We start from the raw sequence: 17,647 nt of genomic DNA, 5'->3' as shown, positions 1-17,647 counted from the left end.
TACATTTCACATTTGCCCCCAATTCTGCAAATCACTGTATGCAAGTGCACTGGCACTGAAGCGAGTGGAGCTGTTCTTTGTCTCATAGGTACATTCTGCATTAAGTGAATTAGAGGAGCAGGGCCTAAGACTTTTTATGACAGAATTTTTATGTTAAAAATAGCGCTACCTTCTCCGTTGTGCGCCCCCCCCCCCAATAAAATAAAAAGCCTTCTGTCCTGTGTGCTTTGAGATTTTTTTTTAATGGATACAGGAGTGAGGGATAGCTCAGTGGTTTGAGCATTGGCCTGCTAAACCCGGGGTTGTGAGTTCAGTCTTTGAGGGGGCCATTTATGGATCTGGGGCAAAAAAATTGGTCCTGCTAGTGAAGGCAGGGGACTGGACTTGATGACCTTTCAAGGTCCCTTCCAGTTCTATGAGATAGATATATCTCCATATATTATTATTTTTATTAAATAAATTTAATGCAGAAACTAACATTAATGAAATGTTAAGGTTGAGAAATTAAGCATATAGAGATACGAAATTGCAGTTAGGCTCCTATCCCAATAGCAGTTGAGGCTCCTTTATATTTTATAGTACTCAGTACAGAGTAGTATATCAGAATAGTAACAAGATCTGACAAACTGCAGGAGGTTCATCAGGCTGTAATTGCTGTTTGGGAGACTAAAGAAGTTCCTGAATATCAAAGGCCTTCTAATGGAGGCCGAGAGCGGCATTTAGGAACATATTGCTGTATGGTCTTCTCCACTCTGAATTTTTATTACTGATATCAGATTCTGTGGAATCAGGTACAGTGCTTGATTCTTCTTTCAAAAAAAAACTAAACCATAGGACAGTTAATATAGTTACCTATAGAGATAAAGCATTTCTTTTCTTTTTAAAATAAAGCTTGGTGCCAAAAAAGGTGGCTTGGGAGCCCAGAAAGTGAGCAGCAAGAGTTTTAATGAGATTGAAAAGCAAGCACAAGCTGTAGATAAAATGAAGGAACAAGAAGATCTACATGTCAGTAAGAGAACTGAGAGGGAAGAACCATTGTAAGTATGAATTACTTATAGAAGATAAAACACAACAGTAACTTTGTTAGATTTATCTACTAACGTTTAGAATAATGCCAAGTTCTATTTGGTGCAAATAAAGCTTCAATTGATGTTTGTATTTTACTGCAGTAATGTAGCTTATATGGGTTGAAAAGTAACTTACAGAAAGCTGTGTTTAAAAAATAATACCCACAACAACAAGATTCTTCATAAAGATGAGAAACTTTTTTGGCAATAGTGAAGAAATAAAATGAAACACCATTTCCTATTTCATCTTCTGTTAAAAGCAAGGAATAGTTTGAGCACTGTTACCTGTACAAATCCATGATCGAGTGCGTCAGGGACATCCTGTATCTTTATCAGAACCTTCTAAAATGCTTTTGCCTGTGGGTTGCCTCATGTGTGTTCAATAGGTAATGATCATTCAGACCCAAAGCTATGTAAGGAGCTATGTACCCATCCTGTCCCTTGTTTTTTTCCAGTAACTGGAACATCTAGTTGAAACCTCTGTAGCTTCTTCCTGCAGATTTCAGATGGCTATATGTTTTTCTTTCATTGTTTGTAGTTTTATGGTCGTTCTTAACGGAGTTAATATATTTAGCAGTTGACTTTTGTAAATTTGTACTGTTGCAAAATTAAATCCTTCTTTTCCTGGAGCCAAGGGTGTCCTCCTTTAAAAACCCATTGGGAGTTCCCCAGGTTGTTTGTAGCCTATGGGGGTCATCCAAAGTTCAAATTACCACTTACATCGGGCTTGTCTTTGCTGTAGTGTAGCTCAAGATATATCTCAAATGTTATTCCTAACCCAATTCCCATCCACACACACAATCTCTAGCTCAAGTTAAGTGGTGCTTTTAAACTCAGGCTTGCTGACCCATCAGGGTATGTTTACACTGCTGCTAGAAACTAACCTCCCAGTGTGGATAGATAGACTGAAACTACTGGAGCTTGAGTTATACTGAAAATAGCAGTATAAATGTTATGGCTTGGGCTCTCAAGTCCACTTGACTCCCTGAGTCTGAGCTCGAGAGGGTAGCCCAAGTCGCTGCTGGAGCTGTGATGTCAACAGTGCTATTTTTAGTGTGCTAGCTCAGACACCACTAGCATAGGTCTACCCTGGCTGGGAGGCTTACTACTGGCTGCAATGTAAACATACCCTCAGAGGGTATTGGTTGTGAAGCTCATATAATGCTGAGGCTTGAGCTTGGGGATGCAGCTACAGGCTACAAGCTTGAGTTAGCACAACTTGTTAGATGCCAATCCAATCACTCTGTGTAGTTTAAGTATTATGCCACAGTGTGGCAGCTCTGACTTGAACTATGTTAGCTTGAGTGTAATAACTTGAGCTAACTGTTTTAGTGAAGACAGACACACAGTGTTATCACTTCGTTTCCAAACTTCTTATGATCTTGCACTGGATCTTCGCTCTCAAGGGGTTTAGGGCACATTCTACTAGCTTTAAGGCAACTACCATATTTTGTCTCAGAAACATCCCTTTAATAGATAATAGAGCTGCTACCTGGAGCTCTGTCCATAACTAAGAAGCATTAACCTCTGTATATGTCTTCTAGTTTTGTTAACGAATTTGGAAGACTCATTATATTTTTATTTAGTTATGTCCTCGTCAGGGCCAGTATTACTGCTTGCCAACCTCCAAGTGTGGCTCTGTGAAGACAGTATTTAATGAAGGAAAACAGGCTACCCATCTGTGAATGAGGTTCTTTGCATGATTGCCTTCACAGATCTGTAGGACCCATGCTGTGTTTCTACTTCTGTGGAGTCTAGGTAATGGAAGGATTGGAGGGACAAGGCTGAGGCTTTGGGCCTAAGAGCTTGAAACAGTGAGGAAGCATACATGTGACCCTCGTGGCCAGAACCCTCTAGAAACTTCTGGCAAAAAATGTGGGGTGCACATGCATGCCCCAAATATGTGGATCTCTGGCAATCTTGTCTCACTCCAGTTATAGGCAAGTCTCCTGTTTTTTCCCTTAAAAATGCTTACTCTTTGATTTGTAACCTCTAGATGGCAGTGCATACAAAATTTAGAGAAGCATGAATATACTTTAACTTACACTGGGCTCCAAACAATATCTCTGCTGGGTTTAATTAAAAAAAATTGGAAACATTCAATAGGACTTTATAAAATAGCTAGAATGTGAATGTTGCTTTCAACTCACAAAAGTTTTGATGAAAAACCTGTACTCTTTTCTAAATGAAGTGCATCATTTAAAACCCTGTGTACAAGATTTCTAGGGTTTTAATCTTTTCTCTCCTTCTGCTGTTTTTGTGATGTGTCCTCTGCAACAGAGTGGATAAGTGGACTTATTCAGAACCATCAACATGCTATTTATTTTAACCAGAAGCAGATCTGAAGGTTTGATATTGCTAAAATATCCTGGATAAACTGTGGTCTTCAGCTCAGTCCTTAAAATCTTGGTTAGTTGGTTGGTCTTTTAAAAATTGAAGTCTAGTAGAAGTTTCAAATTGAACTTGGCACGACCAGTGTCAGTTGCCCTATAATAGAGCCTGCTGTAAATGGGGGAATTAATAAGAACTTAATATACTTGCCCAAAAGATATGCCCTGGTTTGAAGACACGTATTTTTCTTATTTTCTTGATTTCATTAATGCTTTCACAGAGGTGTAACAGTAAGTCTATTTTATTTATAATTGTAAAAGTCAAAATGCATGTTTTTAGAAGTGAAAGTTTTCTCAGCATATAAAAACATGCACGGCTTCAGAATGGATAATTCCAAGAAAAAGCTCCTTTCAGTTACGTTTACTTCTAATGCAGTTTTTTTTAATTTCTATTGCTATATATCCATTTGCCTAACTATCATAACTGCTTTAATTTCCATTGACTGTTATTTATACACCTTTTTTATGTCTTCCATTGTAGAACACTTTATTCAGTGAATTGTAGACTTAAAGGAGTACATGAAGGCTTAAGAACCTTGCTTTCCTTTATAGACCACCTTCCTTTTACTGATTTTTGGCCTATTTTTTTCAGATTTATTTTGTGCATATTGACTTTTCTGGGATATGTATGTCCATATACAGTTTTAAAGAGTTACATTTAAATGTTAAGGTAAGGTTGACTCTTTAGTTTTAGCTAATGTGCTTGTGGAGAGAAAGTGACAGTAATCAAATGTTTAAGATTATATTTTCTCTCTGAGAGAGGTATGTAAATATCTCACTGTTAGAACTAGTAGGATTTATATATTCATTGAGAAAATATACTTCATAGCCTTAAGATTTCATTCTGTGATTTTCTTGTCACCATCATATTTTAAATGTAGTTTGACATTTTCACTCTTTACTATTTGAAGAAATATATCCATCTTTGTAAGATTATAAATCATATAAAGACCAGACCTTTTCCCTCTTGTGTTTTTGGGTGATATAGTATAACTGCATATTCATGGATATGTACATTTATGCCTTAAAAATGTACATGGTAAGGAGTTAATTATTACTGTAGCTAGCCACATTGCCACAGGAATACAATTTCCCAGATGTACCTTAATACTTTTTAAGGGGGACACTAATATGTTTAAAAAGTATTTTTGAATATGCGTTTATTTTAAGTACACCTTTGCTACAAGATTTTAAATGTTACCTTCGTGGCTGAGGCAAGATATTGCATACTTCTGCATTTTGTCACTCTTTAACAGCACTGTATCGCTTTAGGGAATGTCCTAATCAACTAATTATGGTTTATTTAAATCAGCAGTAAGGGGTTAAATTGGATACTTAACATGGAATATTGTAATGGCTTGTTAGCGTTCTTTGGTATCAGACTGGCTGGTATGCATTTATAGTAAAATCCTTTTGAAACTGAAAACACTTAATGTGCATGTACAGTATCTAACCCTCAGACTGAAATATCTGATTAAAACTTTGTACTTCATTTCCATTCTAAGATCTTCTGTGGAGGGTTTGTCTTAGCTGGTTTTCATTATAAACTTCTAAGCATTGGGATTTATAACAAAGGCTGATCACGTTCTTAACTACCGATGGTATAACAGTACTTGCTATCCTGCTACTTCTTTGATATAATCCAAAAATATTGAGGCAGCATGATTATATGTAGAAATGAGAGAGCCAGAAGGCAGAAACAAGCAAAGGGATCAGCATTTTGAAGATGGCTTTTAAACACATAGTGGAGAGACAGTACTCTTTTTTTAAAATTCTGTGTATGTGCCAATTACCAGGCAGTCATGTCAGAATACATCACAAAAGTGACACTAGATAGTTGAGGAGATGTATTGATTCTGAGCCTTGAATTGAATTTAGTTGGACTAAAATTCCATCAGCCACTTTGCGTATGAAAAATTTATATTTTTCACCCATAATACCCAGATTTTCAAAAGGATGGCTGTCTGTCTGTCTTTGTGGGTGAAGTTTACACTGGTGTTTTACACGTGCAGTTGATTTGTGGTTGTGAATCAGATAGAGAGGCTGGTACTCTAATTGACACCTATAAATCACTTTGTGGGTACAAAAATACAAGACACATTTTTGAAACTTTATCCTTAGTTCAAATACCTTTATTCTGGAAAAAATAAAAAAGGTTTAATTTTAAAAGTTCTACTTGATTTACGTGTATATTAAAACAAGTTTGTATAAATGTGATCTTGCGTGTATTAAGATGTTCATATAAACTCAGTGCACGTGCTTGAATCTCACTTTACATGCATAAGTAGAAATATGCACACACTTCCCCATTCACATAATCCCTCCCCGCAGGAAATGAAAAAAGTACATTAAGATAACCTTATAGTTGAGATTTTACATGCAGAAGTTTGGACTCCTGGGACAATTATTACAGCAACGCTAACTTTCATATGTTGCTCATGTTAGAGGGTTAGTCAGTCGCAAATACTGTTGTCAAGGTAGCACAATTGTTCCCATTACAACACCCTTTCCTGCAGCCCGGCATCTCCCACAATTACTGACATCTGGGCTGCTCTCCTCTCTGCTGCTCAGAGGCAAATCAATTTTGGAGCTGCATGAACTAGCCATGCCCCTTCAGTTCCTGCCTACTGCACATTTCTCTGCCTCCGTGGCAGCACAGCATGCGGATGGCTGTTTTTAGAGCTCCTGCCTTCCCATCTGCCTGGGGGAGACTTTTTTGTCAAAATTTATGGCAGTGTTGAGCAATGACGCTCCTCCCTTCAGGCCAGTTTTTTTAGCTGGGTATTGGGAACCCCCTGTCGTCTCAGCTGCAGTGCCTCCCTACTGGCTCCTTTTGTCTTCCAAGTATGCCAGAGCAGCCTAAAAAGCACCAAATGACATCCAAGTGGTGCTCCATCAGTAAGACTGCCCTTCCAGGCTCAGCAGATGGTGAGTAGTGCCCAGCTTGCACCAGTGTTATGTCCCTACCTCTATGTCCTGGGGCTATGGGTTGCACAGGCATGTAGGATCCCATACCCTCTGGAGCAACTGCGACTCCGATGTGGGAAAAATGGATTAGGAGACTATGGGCAGAGTGGGGACAGGCTTCAAGGATGACAAAGTGGACCCCAGTCAGTTGATTCAGGGGGTAAGTCCTAAGGGGCCCCTGGAGAACAGAAAGGGCAGACTTACAGGGTCACAAATCCTCTCCTTCACAAGTCCTAAAATGGGTCCTGAGTGCCCTGGTAAAAGAAGTAGGGCTTGTAAAAACACCCCATCCTTCCCAATTCAGCCAAAAGGGGTCTGGAAGCTGTTCCCCTCATGGGGGAATGGGACCCAGCAGGGGAGGTCTTGGAAAGAGCTCTCCCAAGAGCATTTAGGGCCCTCAGCAAAGCTAGCCGCAAAAGGCCTCACCGAAGCTGCAATGGAGCTTGTATGCTCTCTAAGGAAGCTAAAAAAGCTAAAAAACCGAAGAAAGCAAAAACAGGGAACAAAAAGTGTAGAAGATCTAGGAGCTATGAGTCTACTGACTACTCATCCTTCACAGAGAATGGAGAATTGTCAGGCTCTGACGCCAGTCAGGATCGGGGAAAGATTCAGTAAAGGTTGATGCTGACTTGGCATCCCTGGCTAAAGGTATGTTTATCCCCTCAGAAGGGGAGTTCTATTCTAAGGATTCCCACAGATTAGAAAAATGAAGGCCAGAGTTTATAACAACTACTTTAAAGACTTTGAGGCCTCCTCGGCTTCTTTCAGGGTATCCCTAGCAGCTGCTTGATTTGCAAGGGCATCTCTCTACTGTCTGGAGGATCTCAGAGCCCTCAAGGATAGATATCACCCTGACTTCAGCTCTGTTTTAACTAAAGTTTCCCCGACAACCGCATTCATTGCTGACGCATCAATGGAGGCAAAGAGATTCCCAGCCAAAGCCATGGCCTCAAACTCGGTGACCAGGTTCCATCTATGGCTCTGTCACTGGAAGGTGGATAGCTATGCAAAGCAGGTGCAGTGCTCTGCCAAATTCATGGGAGCCCTGACTTTTTGAGAGAAGCTAGACAAGGTAGTGGCGGCAGTGCTGCAAGATTTAAAGAGTACCTTCCATGCCTTTAAAAGAAAGGACAGACTGGCCTTCATCCTCTCATAAATAGCAGCGAAGAGACAGCAGGTTCTCCAGAGGAAAGCTGTGGAACTGTGGCTCAGGAGGAAAGACCTGAGGGAATCCTGTCACTCCCAAAGCCTCTTTATGACAAAGACCACGTAGGTCTCTGCCTGAAGCTGAAGACTGGAGGCAGGGTTTCCAATATCCTGGAGGTATGGGTTGCTTCAATCATGGACCAGTAGGTCATGTAGATAGTGAGTCAGGGATACTCCCAAGTCACGGGCTGTACTCCATCTATTTTTCATCCCGTCTGCCATATCTCCCTGTAAAGAATGGTCTAATCCAGAATGAGATTTCTGTCCTGGATATGGGAGAAAGAGAGTGTTCCCTCTGAAGAAAGATTCTCAAGATTTTTTTTATAATTCAGAAGCATACAGAGGGAATCTGAGCCATTCTATAGCTCAAAGGGCTCAACAGGTTGATGAAGAAACCAGTGTTTCAGATGGAGACCCTAGTCTGTTTGGTGTCTCAGAGCGGCTTGCTTGGCCTGCCAGGCTTTCCTGCCTCATCTGAGGGGCAGGATGGTTCAGATCCTGATGGACAACACCAACGCCATGTTCTATATCAACAAGCAATTTGACCTCTTTTTCCCAAGTGAGACTTGTACTGAGAGCCCTGACAGACCATCCCTTCAAACCACTTACATCAGTGTCATCATTTTATTTGTCCATAAAAACTTATCTTCTGAAAGTCAACATATCTGCCAAGTGAGTGTCAGAGCTGGCGGTGCTCTCTATGCAATAACCTTACTGCATGTGTCATGAGGACTAAGTGATGCTCAGAACTCCGGAATCGTTTATTCTGAAGGTGAACTCTTCTTTCCAAGCTTCCCAAGGGGTGCTTCTACATTCATTCTGTCCAGGGACACAGCATCCCACCTAGGAGAGGTGGCAGTCCTTAGATATCAGAAGGGCTCTGAAAATTTACCTCAAATGTAAAGAGTCCACAAGGAGATCCAGGTACCCTATTAAAAGCAACAGAGGGTCCTGTGGCACCTTTGAGACTAACAAAAGTATTGGGAGCATAAGCTTTCGTGGGTAAGGTGCCACAGGACCCTCTGTTGCTTTTTACAGATTCAGACTAACACGGCTACCCCTCTGATACCAGGTACCCTATTTGTATCCTTCCATCTGAAATGCCAAAGACTCGGAGCCTCCAAGTCCTCTTTTGCTAGGTGAAATAGACTGTGTTGCGGAAGCATACAAGGCATCAGAGATTCTGGTTCCATAAGGGGTCAGGCACACTCCACATGATCGCTGGCGACCTCATGGGCAGAAAGAGCTACTGCATCCACAGGTGGTCACCTGGTCGAATGCTATCACATTTATGAAGCGTTACAAGGTAGATTTCCTATCCTCTGCAGAGGCATACTTTTGGCAGGAAGGTTCTGCACAGTGTGGCCTGGAAATGATTTTGCTCATTGAACAAATACTATAGATGGAGAGGGATACCATTTTCTTATTTCTGACCTTTTTTGTAATCCTCCCTACATCTGTTTGCTGCTCACTACTTCCCAGACTTCAAGAATTGTGGGAGACACTGAGAAAGAAATTTTCCATTCTGCAGCTGGTAAATTCCTTTCTGCTAGCATTGTCTCCCACAGTTCTACCTACTCTGGCTGGCTTATGAGTCAAGTCAAATATTAAATGGAATAATTATCGGGAAATTGTTATCTCTGGAATATTTGTTATTAATGATATTATGCAGGTGTTACAGCTTGGGAATAATTCTATAAAGCAGCTGCAGGGGGACATGGCCACATGGCTCCAATACTGATTCGCCTCCATGAGCTGCATAGAGAGGAGAGTAGCTAAGATGTTGAGAATTGTGGGAGACACTGCTAGCGGAAAGGAAATGATCTGTAAAAAAATTTGTTTCCATTTTACGTATAACATCTTGAAAAATTCCTTCATTAGGGCTGAAATTTTTTCTAATTGGTCTGCCTAAAACTGAGTTTGTTGATCAGGATATAGTGGCGAATGAAAAACAGACACAGGGATAGATATCTTTATTAACTTAACGGTGAGGAGGGGCACTGTCCATGCACCCTCTCTCTCATACCAAGCATTTGACTGGATCCAGAGTGGAGTTACAGGGCTCTCACCATGTAACCAATAACTTGTGGTAGATCCTCTTCTGCCTAACCCCTAGGACTCAGCTCACTTCTAAATCCTGTTGCCACCCTCCCTCCCCCATACCTCCCATGCCGGGATAGAGAGTATCAAAAGGGATTTCAGTTTGAGAAGACTTCGTGTCTCCCCATCTCCTTGTGGCAAAAGGTCCATCAGAAATATCCCATTCTCATTTACTTCTTTCATTTTAGCCTTTATCCATATTGGACACCGCCTGCACGTTTTGATGAACTAAACACTTCTGTATTACTTCCTAATATTTAAATTTTTATTCTTACTCCTTTTAACCTAAACTGTACCTCCACAATTCTGTGAGGGGGACAAAAAACTTTCTAGATTTTGTCAATTTATCCTCTTGGGGGAATTTTTTTTCTTGATCCTAAAAACAGGTAATCATTTGGACACACAGCATCCTGGAAACACAACTAGATATATACCTCAAAGGAAGGGAGGGTGGGGCAGCAATCACGGCAAGATGGCTCCTGGTTGCCTGGGAAGGCTTTAAATGGGGGGAGGGCATTCATGAGAGCCAATTAGCCCCCTTAATTGCTTCCAGCTGGCCAATGGGAGGCAGCGACGCCTGTATCCCAAGCACACTCCCACATGCAGTTTGAGGCGCAAGGAGTGGCAAAGCTACAGTCCGGATGTGAGCTCTCCCCCTTCCTGGTTCAACCAGGGCCGCTCATCCTCCACACCCACTATGATATAAGAGGAGCATTTTTTTCTTTTTATGTAGAGGAAAAATTTTTCACCTATTTCAGTGGATAAAGAATACTTTTTAGACTGTGTTCAAACGCTGGTATATTTGGATGCTTGAAACTTGGCATGCAAACACTCCTTAATGAGGAGTAGAGTATATGGTACATTTTTGGGGGAGGGGGGAACATATGGGTTGACTTAAGAGAGGAAAATTGTATATCGAATTTTCACAATACAACAGTCTAAAGCAGTCTAAAGCAGTGGTTTTCAAACTTTTTTTTCTGGCGACCCAGTTGAAGAAAATTGTTGATGCCCATGACCCAACGGGCAGAGGGTTGGGGTGTGGGGGTGAGGGGTTTCGGGTGCAGGAAGGGGCTCTGGGTTTGGGGAGGGGCTCAGGGCTGGGGCAGGGGATTGGGGTGCGGGGTTGGGGCACCGGCTTACCTCGCGCAGCTCCCAGTCAACGATGCAACGGAGGTGCTAAGGCAGGCTTCCTGCCTGTCCTGGCACTGTGGACCGTGCTGTGCCCTGGAAGTGGCCAGTAGTAGGTCCAGCTCCTAGGCGGAGGCACGCAAGCAGCTCGCGTGTCTCTCACCCACAGGCACCACCACTCCAGCTCCCATTGGTTGGAAACTGGCCAATGGGAGTTCAGAGCTGGTGCTTGGGCTGGGGGCAGCGCGCGGAGTCCTTTGGTCCCTCCGTCTAAGAGCTGGACTTGCTGCTGGCCGCCTCCGGGGCGCAGTGCAGTGTCGGAACAGGGTAGGTACTAGCCTGCCTTAGCCAGGCAGCACTGCCAATGGGACTTTTAACAGCCCAGTTGGTGGTGCTGACCAGAGCCACCACAACCCAGTGCCTTACATTCCGTGACCCATTACTGGGTCGGGACCCACAGTTTGAAAACCATTGGTCTAAAGGGGTGCAATTTGAAACAGACCACAATTGCATACTTTCTGACCTGTACATCTATGTTTTAAACACAGATTGAGGCACTGGCTGTTCATGCTCACCCTTCTGTCCCCTGGCTTTCTCCTCTAGCCACCTTATCTATCCAAAAATAGTTTGTTTGAAATAATTGTAAAAACTGAATGCATTAATATTGATCACTTAACTTTTGCATTTCCTGACTTATTTTAAGGTTCCTACAGCAATATTAATTTTATCTCTATTGTCAAATGGAGTTTTCTGTTGCTTTCTTACTAATGTTACTGGATTGGGAACTAAGGGTTAAGAATTAATTTACATTTATTACACATCTGTGTATTTTTGTTTTAGTGTATCATCTTTACGATTGGCCTACAAGGATCTTGAAATTCAAATGAAAGAAGAAAAGTTAAATATAGCTGGTAAAAAGAAAACTGAAGTAGACAGACTTGGCATGGGATTTGGTAGCAACAGAAGGTATGTGAAATTCTGTAAACTGTATTAAAATGCTTTTATATAGCCCTATAAATTTACCCTTGACTTTATGCATGTTTTGATGAGGGAAATATAATTAATATCACAGGGATCAGAAAGGAAATAGAAAATGCATAATTGACCAGGAGCTATTTTTAAATCTATTGCCAAAGAATCTGGTATTTGCCATTCTTGGAAGCAGGATACTGGACTTTATGGCCTGCTGGTATGGTAAATCCTATATTAGGTACAGTGCATCTCACATTAAACAAAACAGTCAGCTAACTGAAGTTTGACTTTATGTTCCCAAAGGTTATTGTATCGTGCCTCTCCACCAAATTTCTTCTCAAGTTAGCTGACTATCAGGGAGCTAGCAGGTATGTTTTTACTGAGCTCCAAGTCCTGTAAGCTTAGAACAAAGCTCCTGTTTAGAGCTCCAAGTCATTAAAAAAGCAGACTTAGCAAGCTTTAAAATCAGAGAAGATGGTCAGCATGTTCTCAAGCTTGTTTGACAGTGTTAGAAAATATACAGTGCGGACTTCAAAGCTTCTCCCTCTGTCCCCAAACCTTAATTATTCATATCTTTTGGATGTCATATATTGGTAAGTTTTCTGATTTGTACACATTTTAAAATATTTTACAATTCAAAAGTATGTTTTTTGGATGTTAGAATCATAGAATATCAGGGTTGGAAGGGACCTCAGGAGGTCATCTAGTCCAACCAACCCCTGCTCAAAGCAGCACTAATCCCCAGACAGATTTTTGCTGCAGATCCCTAAATGGCCCCCTCAAGGATTGAGCTCACAACCCTGGGTTTAGCAGGCCAGTGCTCAAACCACTGAGCTATCCCTTCCTCCCCCCTGAGATCTTCGGAAAATCAGGGTTGCAATTTGCTTGAGTTCAGAGTTGTACTTAGTGGTCTCTTTACAAGTTAATGATTTATTGATTTATTTATTGGTACAGTGGCATTTCCCATTCAGTAATCTCAGACATGCAAATGATAGAACAAGAAACACCCACAACTGCAAAACCAAGAAAAAAATACAACGATGAAGATGATTCTTATTTTTCTTCCTCTAGTTCAAGGTAATGTATTAAAATTTTTGTTTTGATGTGGTAAAAATATTGATATAAAATACAAGACAAGGCAGCATTGCACACAACTCTGCATCTGTTATGCTTTAGAGTGAACTCATTTGAATGGAAAATTTGCAAAATAGTTGATTTTAATATCTCAGTGACAAACATTTATCAATAGTACCGGCTTTTATTTTTGAACCTTTTTACTATTTTAATAAGTGAAGAGTTTTGGGTGGGAAGGTGGGAACCATTTAGATTTCTTTCTGCTGATTGGTGCAGCGTTTTTTTGTTTTTTTTTTCTCTTCCCCCTTCATCTATTTTAACTTGGGCTTCCCGATGGGTCTATTTTATATGTTGCATTATTTCTTAATTTGTGTGTGTTTATTTGCAAAGCCAGTTGATGTATGTAGGGGATAGGAAAATCTGATTTGTTACCATTTTCGTCCAGTGGGTTCTGCATCACGTTAGCTTATTCTCTTTCTTCACTTATTGGTCCTCTTAGCATGTGTAACCTAACTCTCAAACCTAACAATAGGCTTCCTATTAAAGTCTGACACTAGAATGCTGAGATTGATTGAAATAAATCTAATTATACATCTCCGTTGTCAAACATGGAAAACTTGCAAATATTTCAGATGTATCGCTTTCATATATTGGTAAGCTTTCTGATTTGTACACATTTTAAAATATTTTACCATTCAGGGGTATGTTAAAAAACAAAAACAAAGGAAAAATGTTACATTTTCGTTCAAAGCGCATATTTATGCATGATAGATATTGCTATCCCTGGAGGAAAAAAGAGCAAGTCCTAAAGGCCTTAATTGCTATGAAACAGTTGTCCATAGATTGAGGTAGGAGCAGATGGTGCTTTTATAAATCTTGAGTATTGGGTTGCTGCCAAAGGAAACAGGAAAAAATAGGCTTTGAAAAATTTTACCTAGTTACCTGCAGAATGTCCAATTAAAACACAAAGACTTTAACGTCACTACTTTGTAATGTAATCACTAGTGGTAGAAATGCAGGCATGGTACCAAATACACGGGCAACAATGCTGTAAAATAAAACATGACCCATTTGAATGCTTCTATTTGTCCCATGAAAAGAGCTCTTATTGCTCTCAAATTATTCATTAGTTCCCTGGCAGTCAAATTATGAATTATGGAAGAGGTTTTTACATCTTTGTTCAGTAATTAGAAGATAAATCATGACCTAGCTGTTTATTTTTGTATTAGTCATGGTAATAGCAGAATTTAGTTGAAACTGGTGTACAAACTCTCCACTTCAAAGAGAATATAGCCAGTCAGTTAGACTTTGCGGTTTCTACCACAGTAAATCTCCTTCATTTTTAGCCATAGCTATGAAAGAGAGGAAGGTTATTTTAATGTTGTCTTAATATACATCAGAAGACAAAATAATTTAGCTGGAGGTCAGACCAACAATACATATCTGTAATATAAGGGTAAAATCCTTTCAAAAATTGTAGTGTCTTCAAAAAAGAAACAAATCTAAACAGTTGAAAGTCTAGAAATTTAAGTTAAGGTACCAAACAACATGGGAATTCCCTTAATCTTTTTTGTTATATTTATTAAATATTTGGCATTCATTGGGAGTTGAGGAGCAGAATACTTCACACAGCTGTGAAGCTCCACAGGGCAGGAGAACAAGGATGCAAGGAAATGGGACTTAGGAACTCTATGTCAACCTTGACTCCTCGCTCCCAAGCCAGTCTCTGAGTCAGCTTCTCTGTTCTCTCTAATTTTGTTGTTGCTGCCCCTCACTGCTTCACATTGTTCCTTGCGTCCTATCCTTACCAGGCCTCTAAAAGCTACAGAATTGGCTGATTGCCTCAGTAAGTAAGGAGGAATGATGGACTTGATGTGGCCTCTACTGTTGTCCACTACAGTTCTTGCAGTTATATGCCTCCCCCTATACTGAGGGAGCAGGATAGTAGGATGCATATAACTCAGAAGCTGATGTGGTAAATAAGAAGGGCTGCAAGATACTTTGATACTAAGCCTGTGGAGCTTGGAGCTCTGCTGTCACTCTGGACTGGTGGTGAATGAAAACATAAGAGTTTTGTAGGAGTCACATAGATTAGGTGAAGTGGGAGTCAAGCTACTTGTGCTGCTGCTGAGGATTGCTGCCTTCCTGCAATTTACTTCATATATGATACCACATTGTAAATCCTAAATTCTAGTCCAGCGTTTCTCAAATGCAGCCACCAGTGGATTTTTTTACATCCACGACAGCCTCCAAAGCATGGGCGGAGATTGGGGACGGGGCAAAGCAACGCCCCCTCCCTGCAGTGCCTACTGTTGCTCTGAATAGCTGTTACCAAGGGCAGTGAGATGTGCTGTTTGATGTTTGTGCTGGCGCTGAAGCAGGGATCAGCACCCTGTACCACGCAGCCTCCTTGGGGGTTCTGGGCAGCACCTCTGGAGACATGTGGGGCCGGTGTGCGTGGTGCCAGAGGTGACTCTTCTCAGTGGAGGCGGCTGCTTCCTTGGGCAGCTCCCCCATTCCCACCCCACTGGTACACAGAGAACTTGGGTCTCTGCAGGCCCACCTTCACCAGAGCGTGCTCTTGCTGAAGGGCTGCGGGAGGCAGGGGCAGAGAGATGGGTTTGTGAGAGTGACCACCAGCAAGAATTGGCTCCTTATAGTTCTGATCCATGTTTAGCGATGGTAATTTATACCAGCAGGGAATCTGCTCTCTGGTTTAGTTTTTAATAGTTCCCAAAACACCTACTGATATTCTAATCTCTGCCCTGCAAAATACCCATTATTTTAAGTTTTTTAGAATTGGGTGTCAGTGTGGATCCCACTGTAGATGTGTGTGCACACGAGAGAGGTCTGGGTTTTTTTGTTGTTGTGTTTTTTATTAATAGCAGCGTCTGTTGGGGCCATGCATGGGCCTCCATGTGTATCTTGTGCTCCTGTACAAGGGTATAAATGGTAGGGTGGTTGCAATCCTACCTCAGTTCCCTTTTACCTGGTGTGACAGCAAGATAGCACCTGATGAGTGTCTGACCTGCTAGTTCTTAGCTCAGGCTAAATTCCTGCACATCTTCAAGAAAACCTTCAGAACTACTTTTGGTCTTCTACATCGACTGCCATGAACTTTTCATCCATCTGAACTGAACTCTGCAGTCAAATCCTCAGTAGGCCACTCCCTGCAGACAGACTCCCTGTACAGGGCTTCTTAAACCTTCAGGCTTTAAGTCCTGTTCATCCTACATGAACATGTAAATCACAAGGTGTGAGACTAAAGCTCCATCGTTTGGAACAGTCCATACAGGTCTCATCAGACCCTGAGGAGACCAGCTTCAAAGTTCTGCTAGCAGATCAAGCCAGTTTCATCCAGTGCTCTGTCAAGCAGACAAGTGACCCCAAAGCCTACCACAGGGAAGACAGCGCTGAGTAAAGACCTGGCCCTGAGGGGGCCTGCTCTGAACACAGAGGCAGAGATTACAAGTAGAGCTCAGTGTCTTCCCAGAAGGACAGGCACTTTAAAGCCTCTGAAGATAAATCCACCAAGTCATGGATGGTTGTGAGGCTTGGGGAGAAGGAACAGCATATGGTGCAGCACAATCCTCCAGCTCTGATGATGCAACCTTCTACATCAATACTCACTGGAGAGGATCCTCCTAGATGAGAACTAAGACAGACATTGATGCAGAGACTTATACTGGTACAGATTTTGTTACCGAGAACACCATATACTTCAATGCCACCGATGGAGGAGGTCTACTCCACCTCATCATCTCCAGGGCGTGCATTCACCCTGTCCTCCAGTGGAGAGCCCTTTCTCCTGAGGTCAGTGGTTTCAATTTACTTTATAGGGTTCAGCATCCACCAGCTCATCAGGAATGGCATTAGCCTGTCCAGTACCTAGCAAGCTAGCCAGCCATATTCCTGTTGCATGCCACCGAGGCCCTATTGGGGGTACTTGGGCCCATCATTTCAGGCATCCAGAAATTGGTCTCCACCAGATTTGAGGAAGAGGTCATTCTCATCAGCGTCCCTGGCCAGACTACCTATGCCAGAATACCAGGGCAAACCAGATTCAAGGATGGAGCAGCACCAGCACTCTGTATCACTGCCAAAGGATCCTTTGTCTTCATCACATGACAAGGCAGTATTCTTAGCATTGGTACCATCACCGGATGACTTTAAAGCATTCCAAGAGCTCTTTGTGAGGATTGCTGAAATTCTAGAAGTTGAGATGTCTGTCATATTTGAGAAATCCCAGAAGCTATTTGACATATTGTCAGCTTCTTGTCCAGCCAGAATTGCTTTCCCTATAATGAAGGACCTGGCCAAGGTCACGTGGCAGACACTGTTCAAGATAAAGCCCACTGGGAAACAAGTTAAGAAGAGGTACCAGGTACCTCCCACAGAGTTTGAGTTTTTCTGTACTCTTCCCAGTCTTGGCTCTTTAATCATGGTGGTGGTATAAGCAGAGTATCCCCGAAGGACAAGGGCTACAAGGCATGACCTTGTACTCCTGTGCTTGCGTATAGCAGCATGTGGCTAATTGTGGGGTGGGAGGGTCTTAGAGCCTGGGCTCCAGCCCAAGCCCAGAGGTCTATATTGCAATTAAACAGCCCCACAGCCTGAGCCGAAGAGATCTGGCACAGGCCAGCCACGGGTGCCTAACTGCAGTTTAGACATACCCTTGGTGGCCAAGATGACCATACAGATGGTAATGGATGCTTCTGATGCCACAGCCACATCTGGATGCCA

General features: G+C 41.9%; 1 protein-coding gene across 1 annotated transcript in view; it reads left to right on the top strand.

Moving 5' to 3' along the window:
- ARFGAP3 (ADP ribosylation factor GTPase activating protein 3) overlaps positions 1 to 17,647 on the top strand; it is a 70,625-nt gene that overhangs the window by 35,969 nt on the left and 17,009 nt on the right. Inside the window, exons 9-11 of the mRNA XM_024214011.3 lie at positions 892 to 1,037; positions 11,699 to 11,824; positions 12,785 to 12,907. Of these exons, the coding sequence (XP_024069779.1) occupies positions 892 to 1,037; positions 11,699 to 11,824; positions 12,785 to 12,907 (395 nt within the window). The remainder of the gene's footprint in view (positions 1 to 891; positions 1,038 to 11,698; positions 11,825 to 12,784; positions 12,908 to 17,647) is intronic.

This window comes from Terrapene carolina, unplaced genomic scaffold (genome assembly GCF_002925995.2).
Source record: "Terrapene carolina triunguis isolate 2854851 unplaced genomic scaffold, T_m_triunguis-2.0 Scaffold112, whole genome shotgun sequence".
NCBI classification, from domain to species: Eukaryota; Metazoa; Chordata; order Testudines; family Emydidae; genus Terrapene; species Terrapene triunguis.
This window is presented reverse-complemented; position numbering and strand designations above follow the sequence as displayed.